The sequence below is a fragment of the Pituophis catenifer genome, unplaced genomic scaffold (genome assembly GCF_029215685.1).
Source record: "Pituophis catenifer annectens isolate HBS135680 unplaced genomic scaffold, rPitCat1.0.hap2 SCAF_7, whole genome shotgun sequence".
NCBI lineage: Eukaryota > Metazoa > Chordata > Lepidosauria > Squamata > Colubridae > Pituophis > Pituophis catenifer.
The window spans coordinates 36,702,732-36,724,740 of record NW_027256887.1 but is presented as its reverse complement, the minus strand read 5'-3'; the positions used below and the strand labels follow the sequence as shown (position 1 = coordinate 36,724,740).

General features: G+C 45.7%; 1 protein-coding gene across 1 annotated transcript in view; it reads right to left on the bottom strand.

The window, feature by feature from the left end:
• The window catches only part of ANO6 (anoctamin 6), a 113,221-nt gene that overhangs the window by 49,262 nt on the left and 41,950 nt on the right, over positions 1-22,009 (bottom strand). Inside the window, exons 8-9 of the mRNA XM_070947876.1 lie at positions 20,316-20,431; positions 13,645-13,779 (exon numbers count right to left, since the gene is read on the bottom strand). Of these exons, the coding sequence (XP_070803977.1) occupies positions 13,645-13,779; positions 20,316-20,431 (251 nt within the window). The remainder of the gene's footprint in view (positions 1-13,644; positions 13,780-20,315; positions 20,432-22,009) is intronic.

Genomic DNA, 22,009 nt, shown 5'->3' with positions numbered 1-22,009 from the left:
GTATCAAGAAAGCCCAAAAATGCCCTCCAAAAGTTGGAGGTGAATTGAGCCCCTCTGTCATCCTTTGTGGACAGCCCCTCTGTCATCCTTTGTGGAGCACCATGAAGTTGATAAACGTGTATTAGGAATAATTTGGCTAAACTTTCAGCAGTTGGGATCTTTTGGCAGGGTATAAAATGTGCCTGTTTTGAAAATAGGTCTATCACAACCCAAATAACAGTATTTCCCTCACTGTTTGGCAATTCCACAATGAAATCCATAGCGATCTCTCTCCAAGGCGCTGAAGGTTCAGCTACCTTCTGCAATAGACCTGGGGATTTTCCCTGGCGTCTTTTTGCTGCTGCACAAATGGGGCAGCTAGCTACATAGCTTTCTATGTCCTTTTTTAGTGATTTTAAAATTGTCTTTTAATCAGGTGTAAAGTTTTCACAAACCCAAAATGTCCAGCTAATTTGGAGTCATAGCACCGTACCATTAAGCATAGTCTTTGGCTTGCAGGGACATACAACTTCCCCCCCACCCACCCAAGCCAAGTCTTCTTTCATCAGACAGCTGGATTTGTTGTTCAAAAACTATTCATCAGTGGCCAATGCTTGTTTAAAAGTTTGGATGGTGTCATTGTCTGTCAATGTTTCTTGTTTTGCCTGGGATCTGGTGACTACTTTAGCGGCTAGTTGATTGTTTTGTACTATAGGTTTGATTACGTCTGACTTTGCACTATTGTATTGCGGTTTTCTGTATAGCGCATCCGCCAGAAAGTCCCCCCCCCCGGGAGGTATTTTAGAGTAAAATCAAATCGTTTAAAGTACTGAGCCCATCATACTTGTTTTGGGGAGAGTTTCCTTGGGGTCTTTAAGGCTTCTAGATTTTTATGATCAGTCCAGACTTCAAAAGGGGTCTTATTGCTTTCTAGGAAGTGCCGCCAGGTTAACAATGTCCAACGAACTGCATAAGCTTCTTTCTCCTGTTTGCTGTCACGGCAGTCAGTAGTGGGTGATAGACAGGGAGCTGGCCTATAGGACCGAGTCAACTGGAAGTCTAAGCTCTGCCCTTTCCTGCTTAGTTCCAGTTTTTCGACTCGGTCTGCCAGGACAGCCGTGTCTGTAGTTTGTTCTTGCTATCTGATAGTCTCTACTTGGTATTTGGATTTTGGAACGGATTGGACTCTTCTACGGCTTTTTCCCTTTAATTGGCTTTATTTCCTCTCGTTAGCTGCTGAACGGCAGCGCTTTTAAGCGCGCGCACGAGTTTGCTCTGCCACGCTTCCCGGCTTTCCCGCCTTTCATCCGTTGGCGGAGGTACTCTTTCACAGAACCCCAGTACCATCTGAGCAAATTGGGGTTCTGTCACCGGGCTAACTGCCTCCTGGCATTCGGCGGTCCACGCTGCGCCTCAGAGCTCTCAAGCTCAGCAGCGGCCTCATTTTTCCTCAGCGCGAGGCCAAACAGCGCTTTTTTCGTTGTGCTTTAAGCCGATAGGCTAGCGACATTGCTCTGCCCTCCCAGGATGAGGATCTGCATTACAGTATCTGGGGACCCGAAAAACTGCCCTGACCACCATTAATTGCCTTCCCGGGGGATTTCAAAATGGCGGACGCAGCGAAATCGTGCTCTTCCCGCCAAGCCCACTCTAAGGGGAAGCGAACCAGGGAGGAGGATCCCGCGGAGGGGACATCTTCTGGCCGGACTTCCAAGTCCAGAGCCATTGGATCCACTGTGCCTTCACACTCTTCGGGCTCTAAACCCTCGAGGGAGGAAGAACGGTGCCACAAGGCCATGGAAAAGGCCTTTTCCAGAGCCCAAACTGCTTCGGGCCTAGTGCCCTCTGATGGTCGCCCCAAACCTCCTCCAGAGATCTCAGGTTCATCTAGGGCCCTTCCCACCGCTATGCATTCACAAGGCCTACCCCAGCCTTATCTCCGGACAGATCAGTAGTGGAGGAAAATGTTTTTGATTCTGAGGCAGCTTCGGTTTTCCCTGCTGTTCAGGACCCTCCACTTGCTCCTGCTCCTGCTCAATCTTCATTGCAGGTCCCTGCGGCCCAACCACCCAACCAGAGTTACCAGGCCTTCCAAAACATTCCTCCAGCCTTAGCATCCCTCCTATCTGAGGCTATACACCAGGGCATTTCCCAGGGTCTACAGCAAAGGCCTCATTTAGAGCCTGCTGTTCATTCCTGCTCTCAGCAACAATCCAGAGAGCCATCCTACCAGGATGAAATGGAAGAATCCTGGGAGGTCTGTGAGGCTACTGACTCTGCTAGTCAGGATTCCCTTTCAGATGGGGAGATTGTTCCAGATCAGGATCTCTCAGACGATGAGGGCCTGGAACCTGATCAACTGGCATTCATTGGCCTTTTTCGTCCCCATATGTTTCGTTCCTTGCTCCATAAGGCTCAACTTGTCACCCACCTGGGTGGCCCTTCTTCTGTGGTTCCAACCTCATCTGCGGCCTCAGATCCTGCCACATCCTTATTTCAGGAACCTGCTGTTCAAAAAGAGGTGGTCCCGGCCCCCAAATTATTTTCGGATGTGGTCCTCCGACAGTGGTCCCTTCCCAGTTCTGGACCTGTGCCTAACAATTTGGACAAAAGATTCTACAATATGGCCCCTGATTTCTCCTCTCTTCTCCAAGTGCCTTCTGTAGACTCACCTGTATTGGCTCTATCCTCTTCTTCTCCACTCACAGGCCCCCCTGAAGAGTGCTTGCGTCCTGAAGAAAAGAAAGCAGAAAGGACCTTGGTGAAGGGCCATCAAGCGTCAGCCTGGTCAGTGCAAGCCTCTTCAGCAGCATCATTTTTCAACAGAGCCACGATCCTTTGGCTACGACAACTTCAAGCCCGTTTACCTGCGTCCGATCAGCGCACTCACCAGGACCTGATAAGATCTTGGCGGCGGTGGAGTTCTCTGCTGACGCTACCCTCAACGCAGCCCGTTTTTCGGCCAAAGCCATAGGAACCTCCATCACCTCCCGCAGGCTGCTATGGCTTCGTAATTGGCAAGCCGACATCAGAAACAAGTGGCATCTGGCCTCCTCCCCTTTTTCCGGGGACAAACTCTTTGGTTCCCAGCTGAATCCTATCTTAATTGAAAGAAAGGATCATCGCAAAATATTGCCTCCTCTACATCGTCGCCAGGATATGTGACCTCAACACTTCTTTCGTCCTTCCTCTTCCTTTCGTGGGTCAGATGTGTCCTTCTCCAATCAGCGATCTCCACGAACCTTCTCGCCTAGGTCCTCGACTATCCAGGAATCCCAGGTTAGACAAGGCTCTCGTTTTGGCTTCAAACGGCCTTTTCGAGGGAGCAGGGGCCGACCCTTCCATCGGTCCCGCTGAGTCCCCTTCCAACCTATCTTTGGGGGGCCGCTTATCCCAGTTTGCTGACACATGGGATGTTACTGTTTCAGACGCCTGGGTCAGGTCTACCATTCGTTTTGGCCTTTTTCTAGAGTTTCGTTCCACTCCCCCCAAATTTTTCCTACAATGCCCTACATCTAGGGACCCCATCAAAACTGCCAGGGTTAATTCGGCCATCCAACATCTCCTGGATATCAACGCTATCCAACCCGTCCCTCCTCCCCAGTGGGGGGAAGGCTTTTATTCCCGTCTCTTCCTGGTTCCCAAATCTTCAGGAGGCTGGAGGGCGATCCTTGATCTTAAATCTCTAAACCGGCACATTGTATATCGCCGGTTTAAGATGCAGTCCCTCCAGACTATCCTTCTAGGTATACGACAAGGGGATTTCATGGCTTCAATTGACCTAACAGAGGCCTACCTTCATATTCCAATTCGGCCTAGCCACCGCAAATTTCTGCGTTTTTGCCACAAAGGGCGTCATTTTCAGTATACCGCTCTCCCATTTGGTCTTCATCGGCCCCCAGGGTCTTCACTAAGATAATGGCATTAGCTCCATCCCCATCAGAACTATGTTTTACCTGGATGATATCCTCATCCTGTCCTGCTCTCTGACCCAGGCGGATCTGGACCTCAAACGGACCATCCAAATCCTGCAGGCTCACGGCTTTTCCATCAATTGGGCTAAAAGCTGTTTAATCCCTTCTACCTGCACTCAACATTTGGGGGCTGTCATTGATTCTGTCGCAGTTGAGGTATCCTTATCCCAGGAACGCCAACTCAGCCTTTCATCCTTAGCGGGGCGATCCATTCGTCTCCGAACTGCTTCCCTCTCAGACCTTTCCACCTTGTTGGGGAAAATGGTGTCATCTTACGGGATCGTTCCTTGGTCTCGTCTCCAGAGCCGACGTCTTCAATGGCTCCTGCTCCCCTTTCAGGGCCGAGCTCTGCATCCTACCTTGGAAACAATCCAGATTCCTCCGGCGGTGATTGACTCCCTCCGCTGGTGGATGTCGCCGGCTCTGTCCAAAGGCTGCAAATTCTTGGAACCCCAGCGACTGGTAATCACTACCGATGCGAGTCTCCTTGGCTGGGGAGCTCTCCTCGGTCCTCACACTGCACAGGGTCTTTGGTCTCCTCAGGAAACAAAGCTCAGCATCAATGTCCTCGAACTGCGAGCTGTTTATCTGGCCCTGTGGGAATTCGAGCCTCACATCCGAGATCAAGATGTGCTAGTCCTAACGGACAATGTATCGGCAAAGGCCTATATCAACAGACTGGGAGGGACTCGCTCACGGGCTCTCTTGTGGGAGTCCATTCGTCTGGGTCTCTGGGTCGAGACTCACTTGATCTCCCTTCGGGCGGATTACATAGCAGGGAAGGACGACACCCAAGCCGATTTTCTGAGTAGCTCTCAAATCGATCACACGGAATGGAGCATCCCACGCCGCCTCTTCAATCAACTGAAGGTGTGGTTCAGTCCTCCGCAGGTGGACCTTTTTGCCTCCCACTGGAACCATCTCTTACCACGGTTTTTCTCCTGCTTCTCGACACTCGGGGCGGAGGTGGTGGACGCCCTCCGCAGTCCTTGGCCACAAGGCCTGCTTCTTTACGCGTTCCTGCCGCTTCCCTTGATCACCAAAGTGATCCACAAGCTGTTGCAGGAGAAGGCAGAGCTCATTCTACTCGCCCCCTATTGGCCCCGTCGACCGTGGTTCGCGGACCTCATATCCCTCTCAGTGGCTCCTCCGTGGTGGATTCCTGACGATCAGGTCGAGTTGCGCCAGGGCAACCTAGTCAACCCCGATCCGCAGGCTTACCATCTGACCACTTGGAGATTGAGCGGCTCCATTTGATCTCTTCCAACGTGTCTCCTGCTGCTATCCCCATCATGTTAGCGGCTCGCCGGCCTTCAACCATCCGCATTTACGACTCTACCTGGAAATCATTCCTTCGTTGGTGCTCCAGACGTTCCTTGGACTCCTCCTCTGTGTCTGTCATTCAACTTCTGGACTTCCTACAGGAGGGGTTTGCTTCCGGCCTCTCACCTAATACATTACACCATCAGGTGGCTGCTCTGTCCTCTGTTTGGAACTCGGGCCCAGGTACGCCTCTGTCCAAGGATCCTCTCATTCGGACCTTTCTACGAGGAGCCACCAATCTGAGACCACCTACCGTTCACAGATTTCCCACCTGGGATCTCAATAAGGTACTTACAGCCCTCACCAAATCCCCCTTTGAACCCCTTAGGGAGGTCAATCTAAAATTCCTGACCTTTAAAGTATCCTTCTTGGTGGCAATCACCTCCGCGCGATGCATTTCGGAGCTCGCTTCACTTTCCACTCGTTCCGATCTCTGTATCTTTCACAAGGACAGAGTAGTTCTTCGCTTAGACCCGGCGTTCATCCCAAAGATTAACTCCATCTTTCACAGAGCTCAAGAGCTCATACTTCCGAATTTTTGTCCTTCACCGAAGCATCGCCTGGAAAAAGTCTGGCACATCCTGGATGTCCGCAGAGCCTTAAAGGTATACCTTTCATGTACTTCTTCCTTCCGGAGGTCCGAGGCCCTTTTCCTTTCCTTTCAACCTGCGTCAATGGGGGCGCGTGCCCCGTCTACTATGATTGGCCATTGGCTGAGAGCGACCATCTCCTTGGCCTACGCGGTACAATCCTTACCTGTGTCCCGCCGCATCACGGCACATTCTACCAGAAGCGCTGCAACATCAGCTGCATGGGCTACCCAGGCTCCACTGGAAGAGGTCTGTCGGGCGGCGACTTGGACTTCCGTGACTCCCTTCATCCGCCACTACTGGCTGGATACTTACGCTTACGCTGATGCCGCTTTCGGCCAGAGAGTGCTTCAGAGAGTCCGACCGGATCCCTCCCTATAGGACATGGCTTTGGTATGTCCCACTACTGACTGCCGTGACAGCAAACAGGAGAATGGGCGTTGGACTTACCTGATACGCCCCTCCTCTGTTCATCTGTCACGGCAGTCAGGCCCACCCTGGTCGGTACTGGAGGGCGTGGCTCCCACGGGGGGGTGTTCCTTTTCACGTTTACCATTTTATCTCTACAGACATGCCAGTCTACTGGAACCTTCGCCTCAAAACTGGAACCAAGCAGGAAAGGGCAGAGCTTAGACTTCCAGTTGACTCGGTCCTATAGGCCAGCTCCCTATCTATCACCCACTACTGACTGCCGTGACAGATGAACAGAGAAGGGGCGTATCAGGTAAGTCCAACGCCCATTGTCCCAAATAGCCCACCTTTGCTCAGTCTCATTCAACTTTTTGGATGTGTAAGCGCAGGGTTGTAGTTGGTCTTGCTCATTCTTCTGAAGTAGAACCACTCCTGTTGCCACATCGCTGGCATCTGCTTGTATGACAAATGGTTTCTCCGTGTCTGGGTGTTTTAGAATTGGTTCTGCTGAGAACAACCGTTTAAGTTTTTCAAATGCCACCTGGCATTCCATAGTCCAGTTCAATGGTTGCTTTGGTTTAGGGTTGTCCTCCCCCTTTGTTTTTAAGAGCTTGGTGATAGGGAGGGCAATCTGAGCGAACGCAGGGATAAACTGGCGGTAAAAGTTGGCAGACCCCAGGAAGCTCTGTAACTGTTTACATGTGCAGGGAGGGTCCCAATCAAGTACAGCCTGCACTTTTAGAGAATCCATTTCAACCCCCTGGTGCGAAATGCGGTATCCCGAATAGTCAATCTTCTCTTGGTGGAATTCACATTTGGAAAGTTTGGCATAAAGTTTGGCAGCGCGGAATTTGTTTAAAACTGCCCTGACTAGTTTTACATGTTCTGCTTTGGTCTCGGTATAGATTAAAATGTCGTCCAAATAGACCAGAATCCACTTATGTAAATGCTGATGCAGCACTTCATTTATTAACTGCATAAACACTGCAGGAGCTCCTTGCAACCCAAAGGTGAACACCTTGAATTGGTAGCAGCTGAGGGGGGTGTTAAATGCTGTTTCCACTCATCCCCTTCCTTAATTCTGACATGGTAGTAAGCCTCCCTTAAGTCCAGCTTTGAAAAAATTTTCCCTTTAGCGAGGTGTGCTAACATATCTTTCATACGGGGGAGAGGATGGGTATGCCCTCAGTTGGTGTGGTGTGACCAGGCATGGCTGTTTCTCAATTCTCTGCCCCCTCAATTCCTTTATGTGGGTACTCAGCAAAAGTCACCTTCTTCTGAAATTTTATGATGCCTTGTTTCCAATTGATTTGTGGGTTCCATTTTTTTAGCCATGCAAGGCCCAGAACCAATGGCCATTCCATGCCAGGTGCCACTATAAATGTAAGCCTTTCCTCGTGGCTTCCGATGCCTATATGTAGAGGCTCGGTGGCCAGAGAAACTGGCTCCCCTCCTGCTATTGAGCCATCTAGTTGGCAGAAAGCAATTGTTGTGGCTCCATTACAGGAGCCTGTGTCATCATCAGGAGAGGACTCCGAGAGTGAAGGGGAGGAGTTGGCAAGGCCTCCCTCTCCAGGACCCTCCTCTCTGGCAATGCCTTCTGTGTCCGCCGAAGGGCAAGAGATAGGGCCAGGGCCAAGCACGTCCACGCAGCCACAGATGGACAGTGATGAGGGTAATGAGTCTTGGCTGGACCCACGCCAGCATCGCAGAGATAAGCGCGTGCAACAGAAGAAAGGGCGTGCCTGAGATTAGGCTGAGTCACTGGAGCACACCCCACAGGATATAAAAGGGACCATGGTGGCCAGTCAAACCTTGTGACGAACAAAACTGAAAGCTTCCATGCCATTCTGCATTGCCGGACTTTTGTTTTAAGACTGGATTATCTCTGGACTTGATTGTAATTATTGAGCTGCTTTCCTTTGATGTATCAGAAGTGGGGAGAAGTTATCTCTCCTCTTTGTAAATAATAAACTCTTGGCAGGCAGCCACTATGTTGTTGCCAAGTTCCGTTATCATAAGGAAAAGGATTTTGCCGACTGGTTTGGTCTTTAACTCCTGAACGTCTGTTGGTGTGTGTGCGTGGGGTTGGGGACAGAACAGCAATGGGGTTTTTTCAGCTTTCTTACATTAATCCCTAACTTCCCTACTAAGGTTGGGCTGATCAAACAACGGGTGCACCCTGAATCCACTAGGGTGGGGATACTTATCTCCCTGTCCTGGTTTGGGATAAATAGTCTTAAGGGGAGGGTAAGCAGATTAATTGGTTTGCTTACCAGTGGCTCATCATCTGGATCACTTCCAAATGAGTGTGATTCCTCCTGTTCAGATGCCAGGGTTTCCTCCCCAAAGAGGGGATGGGACTTCTACGGTCTCCCTGCTCCTCAGAGCAGTCTCCTTCCCACGCCGACCCGGTTTTGCAGGACCCTCCCCTGGTGGGTGGTTCCGGGCGGATGTTTGCAAACGACACTCTGCAGCTCGGTGCCCTTCTTTTCCACACTTGAAACAGGCTGAAGATCTCGGGGAGAATGCGGTTTGTGGTTTGAGGGGCTCTTGCTTCCATTGGGGTGAGAATTTCTTCCATACTCACCCCGCTCGATACTGGTTTCTGGCCATATCAATCTCAGCTTCTTCGGCGGTGACATACCATTCATGTAGGTCATTCGGTGCCCCTCGGGCCACACAGGCATTGTATAGATCATCACTCAGCCCATCCTTGAAACAGCTCACCAAAATATCTTCTGGCCAGTGCACACGACATGTCAGGTCCTGGAACTCTTCGGTATACTCTGCTACTGGCCGTCGCCCCTGCTTCACCACCTTAATGCGGTCACGTGCTTTGCGATCTGCCAGTGGGTCCTCGAACTGACGTCGCAGGGCCATCATGAAATGGTTGAAATTCCGCAGTTCTGGTGCGTTGGCATTATGTAGGGTCACCATCCATCTGGCTGTGGCACCCTCTAGGGCTAGGGTCACAACTCGCACTCGGGAGCCTTGGGTTTGGAAATCATGCCCATACTCTTGCATGTAGGTTAGCACATGTGCCACAAAGAATCCTAATTGTTGCGGATTCCCATCAAACTTCACCCCAAGGGGGGGGGAGTTTCTCTTTCCAGTTGAGGAGCTCAGGGTTGATTGGGAATGGGCGCCGGTGTGCGTGCTGCCTGGGGGGGAGGGTTTGCTGGGTCTTCTCCCACTGCTGCTGCACTGTCTGCGTGATAGGTGGGCTCCAGGAGGGGGGTGCCTCCCCAGGCATCATCCACGACTGCTGCCCTTTCAGTGCTCTTTGGTTGTTGTCCTGGCTCCCTTCGGATGTTGAGATTTTCCAAAGTTTCCATCACCAATTGGGTTATATGCCTCTTCAGATAGTCCTCCCTCAGGGGTGCTTTGGTCAGTCCCCCCTGGTCAGTAAGGGCTTCTAGTTCCACTTTCGGTTTTCCGAAACTGGAACTAAAACTGGAACCGGTTTTCGGTTGCCACAGTTGAGGGTGACTCCTCTGGTTCTCTCATCCCAGCCATCTTTCTTTCCGATGCCAATTGACCAGCGGGACTTTTCAGGATTCTCCAGGGTTACCTCATCCTCTCCAATGGGTTGCACGAGACAGGCATCCGACTGGGTGGCGGTTGCTGTCTCTCCCCAGCAATCAGTTTCTCCCAGCTCACTGCTTTGTTCAGACATGGTTTGCAAGGTCCCCTCAGTAGAGCGAATTGCTTCTCTGGGTTGACCGTTTTGCAGATTGTGCTTTCTGTAAGGATCGCCTCTCCTTCCAAATTAAGAAAGTACAAACTCTTGAAACGTAGTTGTTCAAAAGGATTCTTTTATTAAGCAGAAGTGAAAGCCATCCAGCTAAAGCACAATCTGAATACCCTTAGGCAAAGCAGTAGGATTAAAGTGGTAGAGACCCCTCCCTTTAAGTCAGAATGCAGATTTTAGCCAATACACAAGTGTGAAGATGTTTTCTTTACTATTTCCTTTGAGAACCTGAACAAACATGCATTCCTACCACTACCCTTTAAAGTGAGACAACCCACATGACTATCATATAAATTCCTGCAGGTAAAGGGTTCCTTGGCGCCAGGATATAGGTTGTAAAATATCTGATGACACAGGCCATGCTAGTAAATCGAATCCAAGTCCCCCCTTCCTCCACTTGAATGGCAGTATCACTTTTAGGAATCTGACATTCCACATTCTCAGCATATTTAGGTTGCACTACGCAACCTAAAGCCATCTCTATCTATTGGCCCTGATGGGTTATGTGCCTACTTCTTGAAAAAGCTTTCCACTGCCCTAGCCAAACCTCTAAGCACAATCTATGAGGTATTTTTCAGAACCAGCTCCTTGCCCGACCTATGGTCATTAGCCACGGTCATTCCTATCTTCAAAAAGGGAGACCCCAGCCTAGTAGAAAATTACAGATCAATCTCACTGTGTTGCGTCACCTGTAAAGTCATGGAATCAATTATAAACCAATCCATCACCCTCCACTTAAACACAAACAACCTGCTTTCTAACAAGCAGTTTAGTTTCAGGAAAAAATTGTCCTGTAATCTGCAACTCCTACACTGCAGAAACATTTGGACCACACATAGAATCCCTTATGCTACCAGACTTGAAATTTTGGGTTTGGACAACCTGGAACTACGCTGCCTATGGTCTCACCTAAGCATAGCACACAAAATTGTCTGCTATAATGTCCTACCTGTCAACAAGTACTTCAGCTTCAACCTCAATGATACATGGTCAAACAATAGATACAAACTCAAGGTTTGCAGAAAATATGACTTCAGCAACAGAGTGGTATACCTGGAATGTTCTACCTGACAACGTTGTTATATCCTCAAACCCCCACAGCTTCAACCTTAAACTGTCTACTGTGGACCTCACCCAATTCCTAAGAGATCCGTAAAGGGGGCGTCCAGAAGCGCACCAGAGTGTCGAGCATCCAGCACTACTTGACACAGAACAGACATGAGGGAAACGGAAGGGAATAGAAACGGTGAGAAAACCTGATCCAACAATGACACATGCCTCCCACATTACTGCTTAGCATGGGTGTTGGTGGTGGAAACGATAGGGTGTGGATAGGATGATGTTGCACAATAGGTGGTAGCGGGCATGGCAGGGACTTGGCAAGGCTAGGTGCGGTTGGACCAGCCAGATCTAATAACATCATCCGGCCTCGACTGCGGTGGGGAGCAGGTGGCGGATTCAAACCACATCACAGCTGCTGAACGCTGGGCACAGCTGAACAAGGTGAAATGATTGGTGATTGGCGGTGATAGATTGAGAGGAACTATAAGACGGAGTGAGATGACCGATCGCTTAGCTCCAACTTTGATCTGCTCCAGCGGGTCTGGCAGTTACTAGATTGTATTGTATTAAACCAGGTTTGATGAACATCCATTGTGCGTGTGGTTACTCAGCCCAGAATGAACCCAAGCCTGGAACGAACCCAAGCAAGTAAAAATTGCCAACACAGAGTGCCTACCATCCCTGTCCTACTGTCCCCATTTATTTGTACTCATTTCCTGTGTTCATGTCCATGTTTAATTTATACCTGTTATCTTATACATGCTTGACAAACTAAATGAATTAAATAAATAAATATTTTAGTAGTTTTTCCACTGAATAGAGTTAATAGTAAAAAGATACCATATACCTTTATGGTTTTAAAAGAACAGATAAAACTGAAATAATAAATTGACTTATTAAACTAGCATAAATATTGAGTGATGCAATCCTATGCCTGTCTACTCAGGCACAACCAATAAAAATCTGGTTGTCCAGATCATCTAGCTAAATGTGATTAGAATAGGATTAACAAACCTATCTGTGGATATGAGGGAGGGGGTAGTTTTGTTGGAAGTCCCTGATATCAGGGACATTTGTTGATGTCCCTGATACGTTGGCCAAAATTCTACAAGTCTCTTCCCCATCTCTGCTGAGATTATCTCTACAAATGGGGAATTCCAGTGGCAAAGGAAGGGCAGTATCTCTCTGCTCCTGAAATCTCCATTTTCCTGATTAAGCCCTAATTTAAAATAACCTGGTGATACTTTAAACCAGGGGTGTCAAACTCAAGGCCTGCGGGCCAGATCTGGCCCATGGAGTGCTTAGATCAGGCCAGCGGGGCCGCCCTGGAAACAGCGAAGGACCGGCCCACAGTGCCTCTGCCAGTGAAAACGGAACTTGGGAGGGCCTCCTGCAGCCCTCTGCCAGCAAATGCCCCCCGAGCTCCATTTTTGCTGGCAGAGGGCTGCAGGAGGCCATTGCAGCTGAAAATGGATCTCACAGGGGGGCACAGTTTTCATTGGCAGAGGGGTGCAGGCAGCCATTTTGGCCAAAAAATAGAGCCTGGGAGGGCCGTGTGCAACCTCCCTGGCTTCCGTTTTTGCTGGCAGAGGGCTGTGGCAGAGGCCATAGCAGCTGAAAACAGAGCCTTGATATGTGACTTTGAACTGGCCACACCCATCCTGGCCATGCCCCACGCCCCCTAAGGTCAAACACAACCCTGATATGGCCCTCAATGAAATCGAGTTTGACACCCCTGCTTTAAACATTTTCATTCTTTTGGAAATCAATTCCAAGATCCACCAAAGAAGAAAAAAGAACATGCTTCTGCTGCATCCTTACTGTTTTGTCCATGGAATTCAGTATGTATTTATTATTCTCTGAGAAATAGGTACAGAATTTTCAGCCTATGTGTACTAACAAGAATAAATTATTACATGAGAACGGCCAGGTGTCAGCCCTGGAGGCCATCTTTTTCTTTGGATCTTCAGGGCTGCCACACTTGGTGGATGGGCATGCTGTGGGAAATGGGAGGGGGGTTGGATGGAGATGGGGTGAGATGTATAGCCATAACAAAATACTTTCCCTGGGAGCAGTGGTGGGATTCAAATTATTTAACAACCGGTTCTCTGCCCTAATGATTTCTTCCAACAACCAGCATCAAACTGCTCAGAAAGTTAACAACTGGTTCTCCCGAAGTGGTGCGAATTGGCTGAATCCCACCACTGCCTGGGAGTCAAGGACATTCAGCCTGCACCTGGAGAGGAGTGACTGAGAAACAACTCCAGTTAGGATGGTGACCTGATTGGACCATGTGATGGACATGTCGGTGCAGGGGAAGGGACTTTGACTTTCCTTTGGGTGGGGAAAACCCAGGAGACTTTCAGATTCGGGTTTTCCCAGATGTGCCAATATGACATCTCTAATAAAATGGAACTTTGAGAAAATGGCTGCCTCGGAACCTTACTTCTGTCGGGGGTGTTACTTGGAATCCTGACATCGGGTCTAATTAGGAAATAGGATCTTTATGCATGACTATAAATAACACGAGAAGCATGAATCATGAGGTTACCTCCAAGTGCAGTTATCCTTTGTGAAATATCCATATAAAAAACATCCAACACCAACTATTGCTGCCAGAAGTAACATCCGGGTGTAGAATCCCAGCCAGGCAAAATAGATCCCAATTTTCTCACCATAATATTTCCTATGGACACAACAACATCCCTTGAATATATAGATGTGTATTTCCTTTATTAATAAAATCAGTTTCTCATATATTCAAGAAGAAAACATTATAATGCAATGTGCTACCCTGATTTCTGTCTTTAAGAATGATTCCAGGATCACTCAAAAGTAGTTATGGTTATTTTTTTAAAATAGCAAAACTTTAATTAAATGAAAACTAAAGTTTATAAAGTTTCTAAACTAAAGTTTATATTTCCTTTCCTTTCACTTACCTTGTGCCTTAACTTGTTTTGCTTACTGCTTCTTTTTCTTTTTCTATGCTATGCATAACATATAGTTCCCCCCTAATGGGAATAGCATAATGGATTATATGCATGTATGCATTCTCATTACACAGATGTTAAAATAATAGAAACTTGCTCAAAAGGAACAGAATCCTCGATGATCAGCTGTTTTCTATCTTGCAACTTTTCTGAATCCAGTTAAACTGTTTCAAAATTGATCCATGGCAGAGTCAGAGGATTAGACAGAGGATTAGAACCCCACAAGACGCACAGGAATTTTACGAATCTCAATTTACTCGCTTTGATCGAGAAAGTGAAGGGAACCAGAGAGCAGGAGCTTGGAGGATATTATACAGGAGACAAGGATGGAAAGTCATGGTGAACAGGAGAAAATGAACAGAAAAGAAAGGGTTGGGGATGGACTTGGATTGCAAGTGGAAACTAGATCACAAAAACAGAAAGCCACAGGTAAGTGAGGATATGGAAGAGGAGCTACACCTGTTTTCAGTGAATATTAATGGTCTAAACGCCCCAAATAAAAGAAAGTTTGGCTTAACCTACAAAAACAAAATTATGATCTAATTTGTCTACAAGAAACCCACATACGTAAAGACCAGCAAAGGGTGTTAGTTTGTCCCAAACTTGGGAAATTGTATGTATGCCTGGCCAATCAGAAAGAACGAGGTATTGTGGTGTATGACCGTAAAGGATTAGTGACTCAACAATTACATGCAGATGAAGAGGGAAGAACATTATGTTTGGAGATTAAAATAGGTTTAAAATTGGCTTTACTAGTAATTATCTATGCTCCCAATATTGATCAAAAAAACTTTTTAAAAAAACTGTATAAGAAGATAGCTGATCTCGATTATGAAAATGTATGTATTTGGGAGATTTTAATGCAATCTCAGACGTAGGTAAGAATTATGAACCAGGGAGGGGATCCCAAAAATATGCAAAAGGACAGAGAAAAACACTATCAAAAACTTGGGACAAATTGGCAACTGAAATAGGACTGTCAGATGTATGGTGAGATTTACATCCTAAAGAGAAACAATACACCTACTTCTCCCCCAGACATTGGTCGTGGTCACGGATTGACATGTTTTGGTCAACAGCAGAGGCGATTAAAGAATTGGAGATAGGTACGAATGTATGGGCAGACCACCATCCTATAATAATCAAATGGGCAGGGGTTAAAAAAAAACGAGCGAGATGGTCCATGAGAGCTGAATTAATGAAGGAAGAGGATTTTATTAATATGATAAAAATGGAACTACATTTTTTTTTTATGGAAAACAAAAAAGAAGACACTGAGGATTGGCAATAAAACACTTAGCCCGCAAGTGGAAAGAAGAAAGGTCAAAAAGGGTGGAGCTAATATCAGAGTTAGAAAAAATGGAAGAGATGTTGCAATTAAACCCACAAAATCTTAAACCCAAAGAGAAAATAGAGTTAATTAGACACGAGATTTCATTAATAGACCAAAAGGAGTTGGCAGACAAAATTAGGAAAAGCAGACAAAGACAATTTGAACATGCGAACAAAACTGGAAAATGGTTAAATTATAGACTAAAGAAAGAGGCAGAAGCAAGAAAAATAGGATACCTACAGGATAAAAATGGAAATTTGGCAGTTAATAGGGATCAAAAAGTAAAAATAGCCCAGGAATTTTATGGCTCCTTATATGGAGAAGAAAGATGTCAAGAAAATAAACTTGGGGAATATCTCCAGGGACTTCAATTGGAACCGATCCCCAATTCTTTTAAGCACACTTTAAACAAAGAGATTACTATTGGTGAAATTGAAAGAGTTATTAAGAAGCAAGCGGGGGGAAAGTCCCCTAGGCCCGATGGTCTCCCAAGTGAATTATACAAAGGTATTATTGACTTGCTGAGTCCTCAACTAAAGGATGTATTTAATGAGGCCTTAACAGATGCCAAGATACCTCAATCCTGGAGGGAAGCTTATATTTCGTTGATCTCAAAGCCCAACTCGGACCGATCACTAATTCAGAACTACAGACCAATCTCACTCTTAAATGTCGATTATAAGATCTTTACGACAGTACTAGCAGAAAGACTCAAAATATTTCTTTCCCACTTCATCCATCAGGACCAAAATGGCTTTCTATCTTATAGACAACTTTGAGACAACATAAGAGTAATTTTAAATGTAATGGAGTATTATGAAAGGTATTCAGACAAAGATATGGCAATGGTATTCGTAGACGCCAAAAAGGCCTTTGATAGGGTCAATTGGAATTTTATTACACAACAATTAAAAATTATGGAATTTGGCTCTAGATTTATAAATGCAATTCAGGCTATATATACTAAACAGTCGGCCAGGTTGCTATTTAATGGAACAATCTCAGATGAGATTAAAATCTCCAAGGGTACTAGACAGGGTTGCCCCCTCTCACCATTATTATTCATTTTAACTATGGAACCACTGCTCAACATAATCAGGCAAGACAAGGATATTAGAGGCCTAAGGATTAGGGGAGAAGAATACAAGCTCCAAGCTTTCGCTGAAGATCTTGTATTCATCTTGGAAGACCCTCTAACTTCAGGTCCGATATTGGTAAGGAGAATTGAAGAATATGGAGAAGTCGCAGGATTAAAAATTAACAAAGATAAAACTAAAATGATATCCAAAAACTTAACAGAGGATCAAAAAAATAAGGTGCAGGAAGCCATGGGATTTAAATTTATTAAGAAGGTAAAATATCTAGGGATTTGGCTGACAAACAAACGCTCTAATATTAAAGAGACCAATTACTTTAAACTATTGGCTGATACAGTAGAGGACCTAGATAGATGGAAGAATATATAGCTTTCACTTTTGGGCAGGGTTGCTGCAATCAAAGCCCATATCCTCCCACGGTGGATTTTTCTATTTCATACGGCTCCTGTAAATTTGGATAAAAATTTCTTTAGGAATTGGATCAGGTAATAAGCAAATTTATTTGGCAAGGGAAAAAAACCACAAATTAAAAGAAAAATGCTACAGGAACACAAAACGAGGGGGGGTCCCTTGGGGCTCCCAAATTGGGAGTTATACTACCAAGCCTCATCCCTTCTTTGGATAAGAGATTGGGTATCCCTTTCGAAAAAACGCATATTAACGGTTGAGGGATTTGATCTTCACCAAGGCTGGAATTCAGCTCTGTGGGCACAACAAGGAAAACAATCTAAATATTTTATTAATATAAAATATTATATTAGAAGAATTTTAATAAAAATATGGGAAAAGGTGAAGAAACAAACTTATACTCAAGTTCCTAAATGGGTGGTCCCATTGGAGATAGCAACCTACCTGACTGTTTATAAAAAGAAATTGGACCTACAATATCCTGATGGATGGAGGTGGGAACTTAATATCAAGAAAGGAACTTCAAGTAAAAGGAATAGATATAGATTGGTGGTCATATGCCCAAATTCAAGCTAGATTCAGAAAAGACAAACATGAGTATGGTATTTACCAAACGACACAACTGCTAGATAGACTCCTTCTGGGTGTTGAAACAAAATTTATATCTAAGACCTATATTCTTTTGCTATCAAGCTATACAGCTGAGGAGATAGTAAAAGATGATTGCCTGGGGAGAAACTTAGGAAGACCGATGCAACTTGAAGAATGGCAGGCAATATGGAATAGATCAATGAAATTGACATTATCAGCGGCATTTAAGGAGAACTTTTATAAAATGATCTATAGGTGGTACCTCCCACCAGACAGGATAGCTAAAATGTTCCCTGGATCCTCGGACAAATGTTGGAAGTGTAATTCGGCCAGGGGTACTTTCTTTCACCAGTGGTGGACCTGCCCTCAGATCAGGAAATTTTGGGAAAAGATTCAAAAATGGTTGAACAAGATAACAGGTGCAAGTTTCCCCCTAACTCCAGATTCTTACTTGGAATCAAACTAAAAGACGTGGGCAAACAAGACTGGCACCTATTCATCCATAATACAACAGCAGCGAGAATGGCACTTGCCCAGCATTGGAAAAATACAAATACACCATCAGATCAACTTATAATAAATAAGATATTGAATTGTGCCGAATTGGACAAATTAACGTATATCCTAAGAGACAAAAAAGAATCCATATGCTACAGTAACTGGGAATGCTGGTATATATGGCTAAAGAAGAGGACAAATATAGAATAAATAACATAGTATTAAATATATATTTAATTATAATGAGATAGCGTTTGGTATTTAAAATAGTCAACGCTATTTGAACAAAAGGATTTACCAGGATGTAACTATGAATAAGTAACTGGGGGTTTGAAATGACCCCCGGTTAGTCTTTCTTTGTGGTTGTTTTTATGTGTTGTGTTGTGTACCTATATATAACTTATATCTGTTTGAAAATTACATTATATGTTTTTTTATTTGTAAATAATTAATAAAGATCTATTTTTTTAAAAAAAAAAACAAAATTGATCCTGGAGTGTGTGACTATTGTCTTACTCACAGTGGGAGACAAACGTGCCTTTCTTCCTCCATGTCAGGGGTCCCCAACCTCAGGATGAGGCCCACCTCTGGGCCTTGAGCCATTTGGAACTGGGCCATGGAAGTGGCAGGTGAGCGCATGAGTGTGCATGCGTATCCCCACTTGCATAAATGGAGCTATGTGCACGTGCATGCTTGCTGCTCGCATGGAACCATCCCCTTTCCCCTCCCCACTACTGGTCCGCAAAACCAAAAAAGTTGGGGAACTCTGCTCTATGCCACGGGGGAAAGAAAAAAAATCCTGATATAGAATCTAAGAGGAAAGAAAGACAAACCGGTCTTTATTAGATGCCTTGCTCAAAGTTGAATTCATGAGCAACATCAACATCAGATGTTTTCCTTTGTTGTCTGCTCGCCTCCAACAAACTTCCAGGCTGTTTTATGAATATTTGTGTTTTTTTTTCAAGTAAAAGTGCTTGGCAATAGCACTTAGACTTATATACCACTTCAGTGTTTTACAGCACTCTTTGAGCGGTTTATAATGTCAGCATATTGCCCCTAACAGTCTAGTACTCATTTTAGTGACCTCGGGAAGATGGAGTCCCCTTGAGCAAGTCAGGATTAAATTCCTGGCTGTGGGCAGAGTTAGCCTACAATGCTGCTTTCTAACTACTGTGCCACCAGGGCTATATAGGCTCTACTTTAACTTAGCTGGAAGTCTGTGTGGCTTCCATTTCTTTCCATTCAGTCCCTTGGAAAAGCAATTCTCTATTTCATAAACTGTGATACACAGGAATTACTTGAAAGAATAACTCTCACATTTCTTTTATCACTAGGATGATCTTTTCACACTGTGAATTTCAGTCTGGAAGTTCAATAAGAGTCTCATAATAGCAGTTCCAATTGTGAATAATCAGGTACTGTATACACCACTATGAACTTTATTTTTCCAAAAACTTTTCAAGAATCCAACATTCTGTATTTATGAAGATATAATATGATCCATATGATTTTTTTTCCTGAAGCTTATGTTCTATACTCATAGGCAGTCCTTGCTTAACAACTATTCTGTTTAGTGACCATTTGAAGTTATGAGTGCTAAAAATATAACTTTAGGACTGCTTCTGATATTTAGAACTTTTGCAGTATACTACAGTCATGCCATTTTCATGTTTCACAGACAGAGTTAATGGAGAATTTGGCAAAACAATCACAAATTGTCATCAAATGATGTCTCTCTTAATCACAGGTCACTTAACAACCTCAGGAGAAGTGAGGTCATAAGTCCTTCACAGTCATGTGAAATCTTACTTAACAACCATCTCTTAGCAATAGGGTTGCTGGGCCACTTGTAGTCATTAAGCAAGGACTACTTATATATGTATTATCACCACTGAACTTTTAAAAATATTATTTTAAGAATAGTTTTACTCATAGTATTATTATTAAAAGTATTAATACAAATATAAATTAATGCAAAATATACTTAGACTATTAGAGGTCTGGATGGCTCATACTCTGATGACATTCAGGAAATAATTAAAAAGCTGGTAATTCTCCCAGGTTTGGGGACCAAGTAGAGCTTGAACTGCGTTTTTGGGTTTATATGTTTTAATTGCAAGCTGGCCAGAGTCATTGGCAGTTTGATAGCCTACATACTGAATAAATTGTGTAAAGAAACACATCTTTGCTTTTTCTCACATTTGCCTAATGCGACATTATAAATGCTGGTTTTCTATTAAATGATTATTATTCATAGAAAAATAAAATAATCATAAGGAATGGTATAACACTCCTTAATACTTACCTGACAAGATCTAAGGGTTGCAGTTTGAAAATATTTCGAGGATAGGCCCATTCTCTGTATAGCAGGTGCCGTTCATTTGGGCACTTAGGATCCTGTGATTGGTAATTGAATCTTGACTATAAACAAAATATTTTCTCATTAATTGATGATTCAAGGGCACAAATTAAATTATTTTAATCACATTTAGCCCTACAGCCAAGCATGAATAATTACTCTGAAGGTTTCTGAAATTACTACCACCTATATGCCAGATCAAGGGACGTGGTGGCTCAGTGGCTAGGACACTGAGCTTATTCATCAAAAGGTTGGCAGTTCAGTGTAACGGGGTGAGCTCCCATTACTTGTCCCAGCTTCTGCCAATCTAGCAATTCGAAAGCACGTAAAAAAATGCAAGTAGAAAAATAGGACCCACCTTTGGTGGGAAGGCAACAGCGTTCCATGCACCTTTGGTGTTGTCATGCCGGCCACATGACCACGGAGACATCTTCGGACAGTGCTGGCGCTTCAGCTTTGAAACGGAGATAAGCACCAACCCCTAGAGTCGGGAATGACTAGCACATATGTGCAAGGGGAACCTTTATCTTTACCTTTATATGCCAGATCAATATATATATTATCATTATTATGGAGGAAACTAGAATCTCCTGTATCTCTCTCTTCTGCGCATGCCCCAAGATGGCGCTCCGGCGCTGAGTCTCGGCTTCTTGGGGGCGATGCCTCGGCTTGGGGGGGCTCAGGGGGGTCATTTCGAACATCTATGACCCCCCGCCCGGACGAAGCAGCATCTGAGGAGCCCGTTGGAAGCTTTGTCGGCTCCCCGGACCATCCCAGCGCTGAGGGGGATGACGTCAGGACGGCGGTGGGCGACGGCGGTCTGCGGCCTGCAGGGGAGCGGCACCGGCGGCGGCGGTCGCGGGCGGTCATGGCGGCGGCGGCGGCAGCTCCTGGACGACGTCGGCGTTGTGAGGCCCCTACGGAGGTTCCCCACGCCCCTGGATGCCTCGAGTGGATCTTTGGAGGCAGGGGGCGGCTGGGGACGTCCGTGGGGGGGGCCGATGGCGACGATGGCGATGGGGACTGCGGAGGCCGCGGCGGTGGTCGTGACGGGGGCGCCTAAGGTTGGGGCGGCTCCCAAGGGCCTAAAGACTTCCAAACAGACGGCCCAGGACTCTTCAGCAGCGGTTTTAGGTCAGATTTTGGGGTGACTGGAGAGTATATGACCCTTGAGGGAAGGGTTACCCCCAGGGAGACCCAGAGACCCCCCCCCAGGGTGAGCTGGATGGGGGGGACGAAATTGGGGAGCTTTACCCTCTAGAATGGAAGGTTGAGGGTTATTGGGGCTGGAAAATGACTACAAACTTATGCGGTTTGAATCCCCCCCCTCCTTCCTTCAGACTGAGTTTTGGCCTTTTGGCCTACTACGATCATAGCTTCCCATCCATCTTGGCCTGCTGAACTACTCCTAATTTTTTTTTCCCATTTCCATCTGGCCTGTCTGGATTCCCTACCATGTAGAACTTCTCTGACGAACATCTACGAACTTAAACCTCCTTTGAGCTGGATATTGGATTCCCTGATGCTGCTAATCCCAGGAGGGATACTGGTTCTATGGATATGGGGCCGAGGAGGCGGAATATGGCTATCCTCACCCTTGAGCTTTCTTTCAAAGTCTCCATGGATTGGCCTGGTGAGAG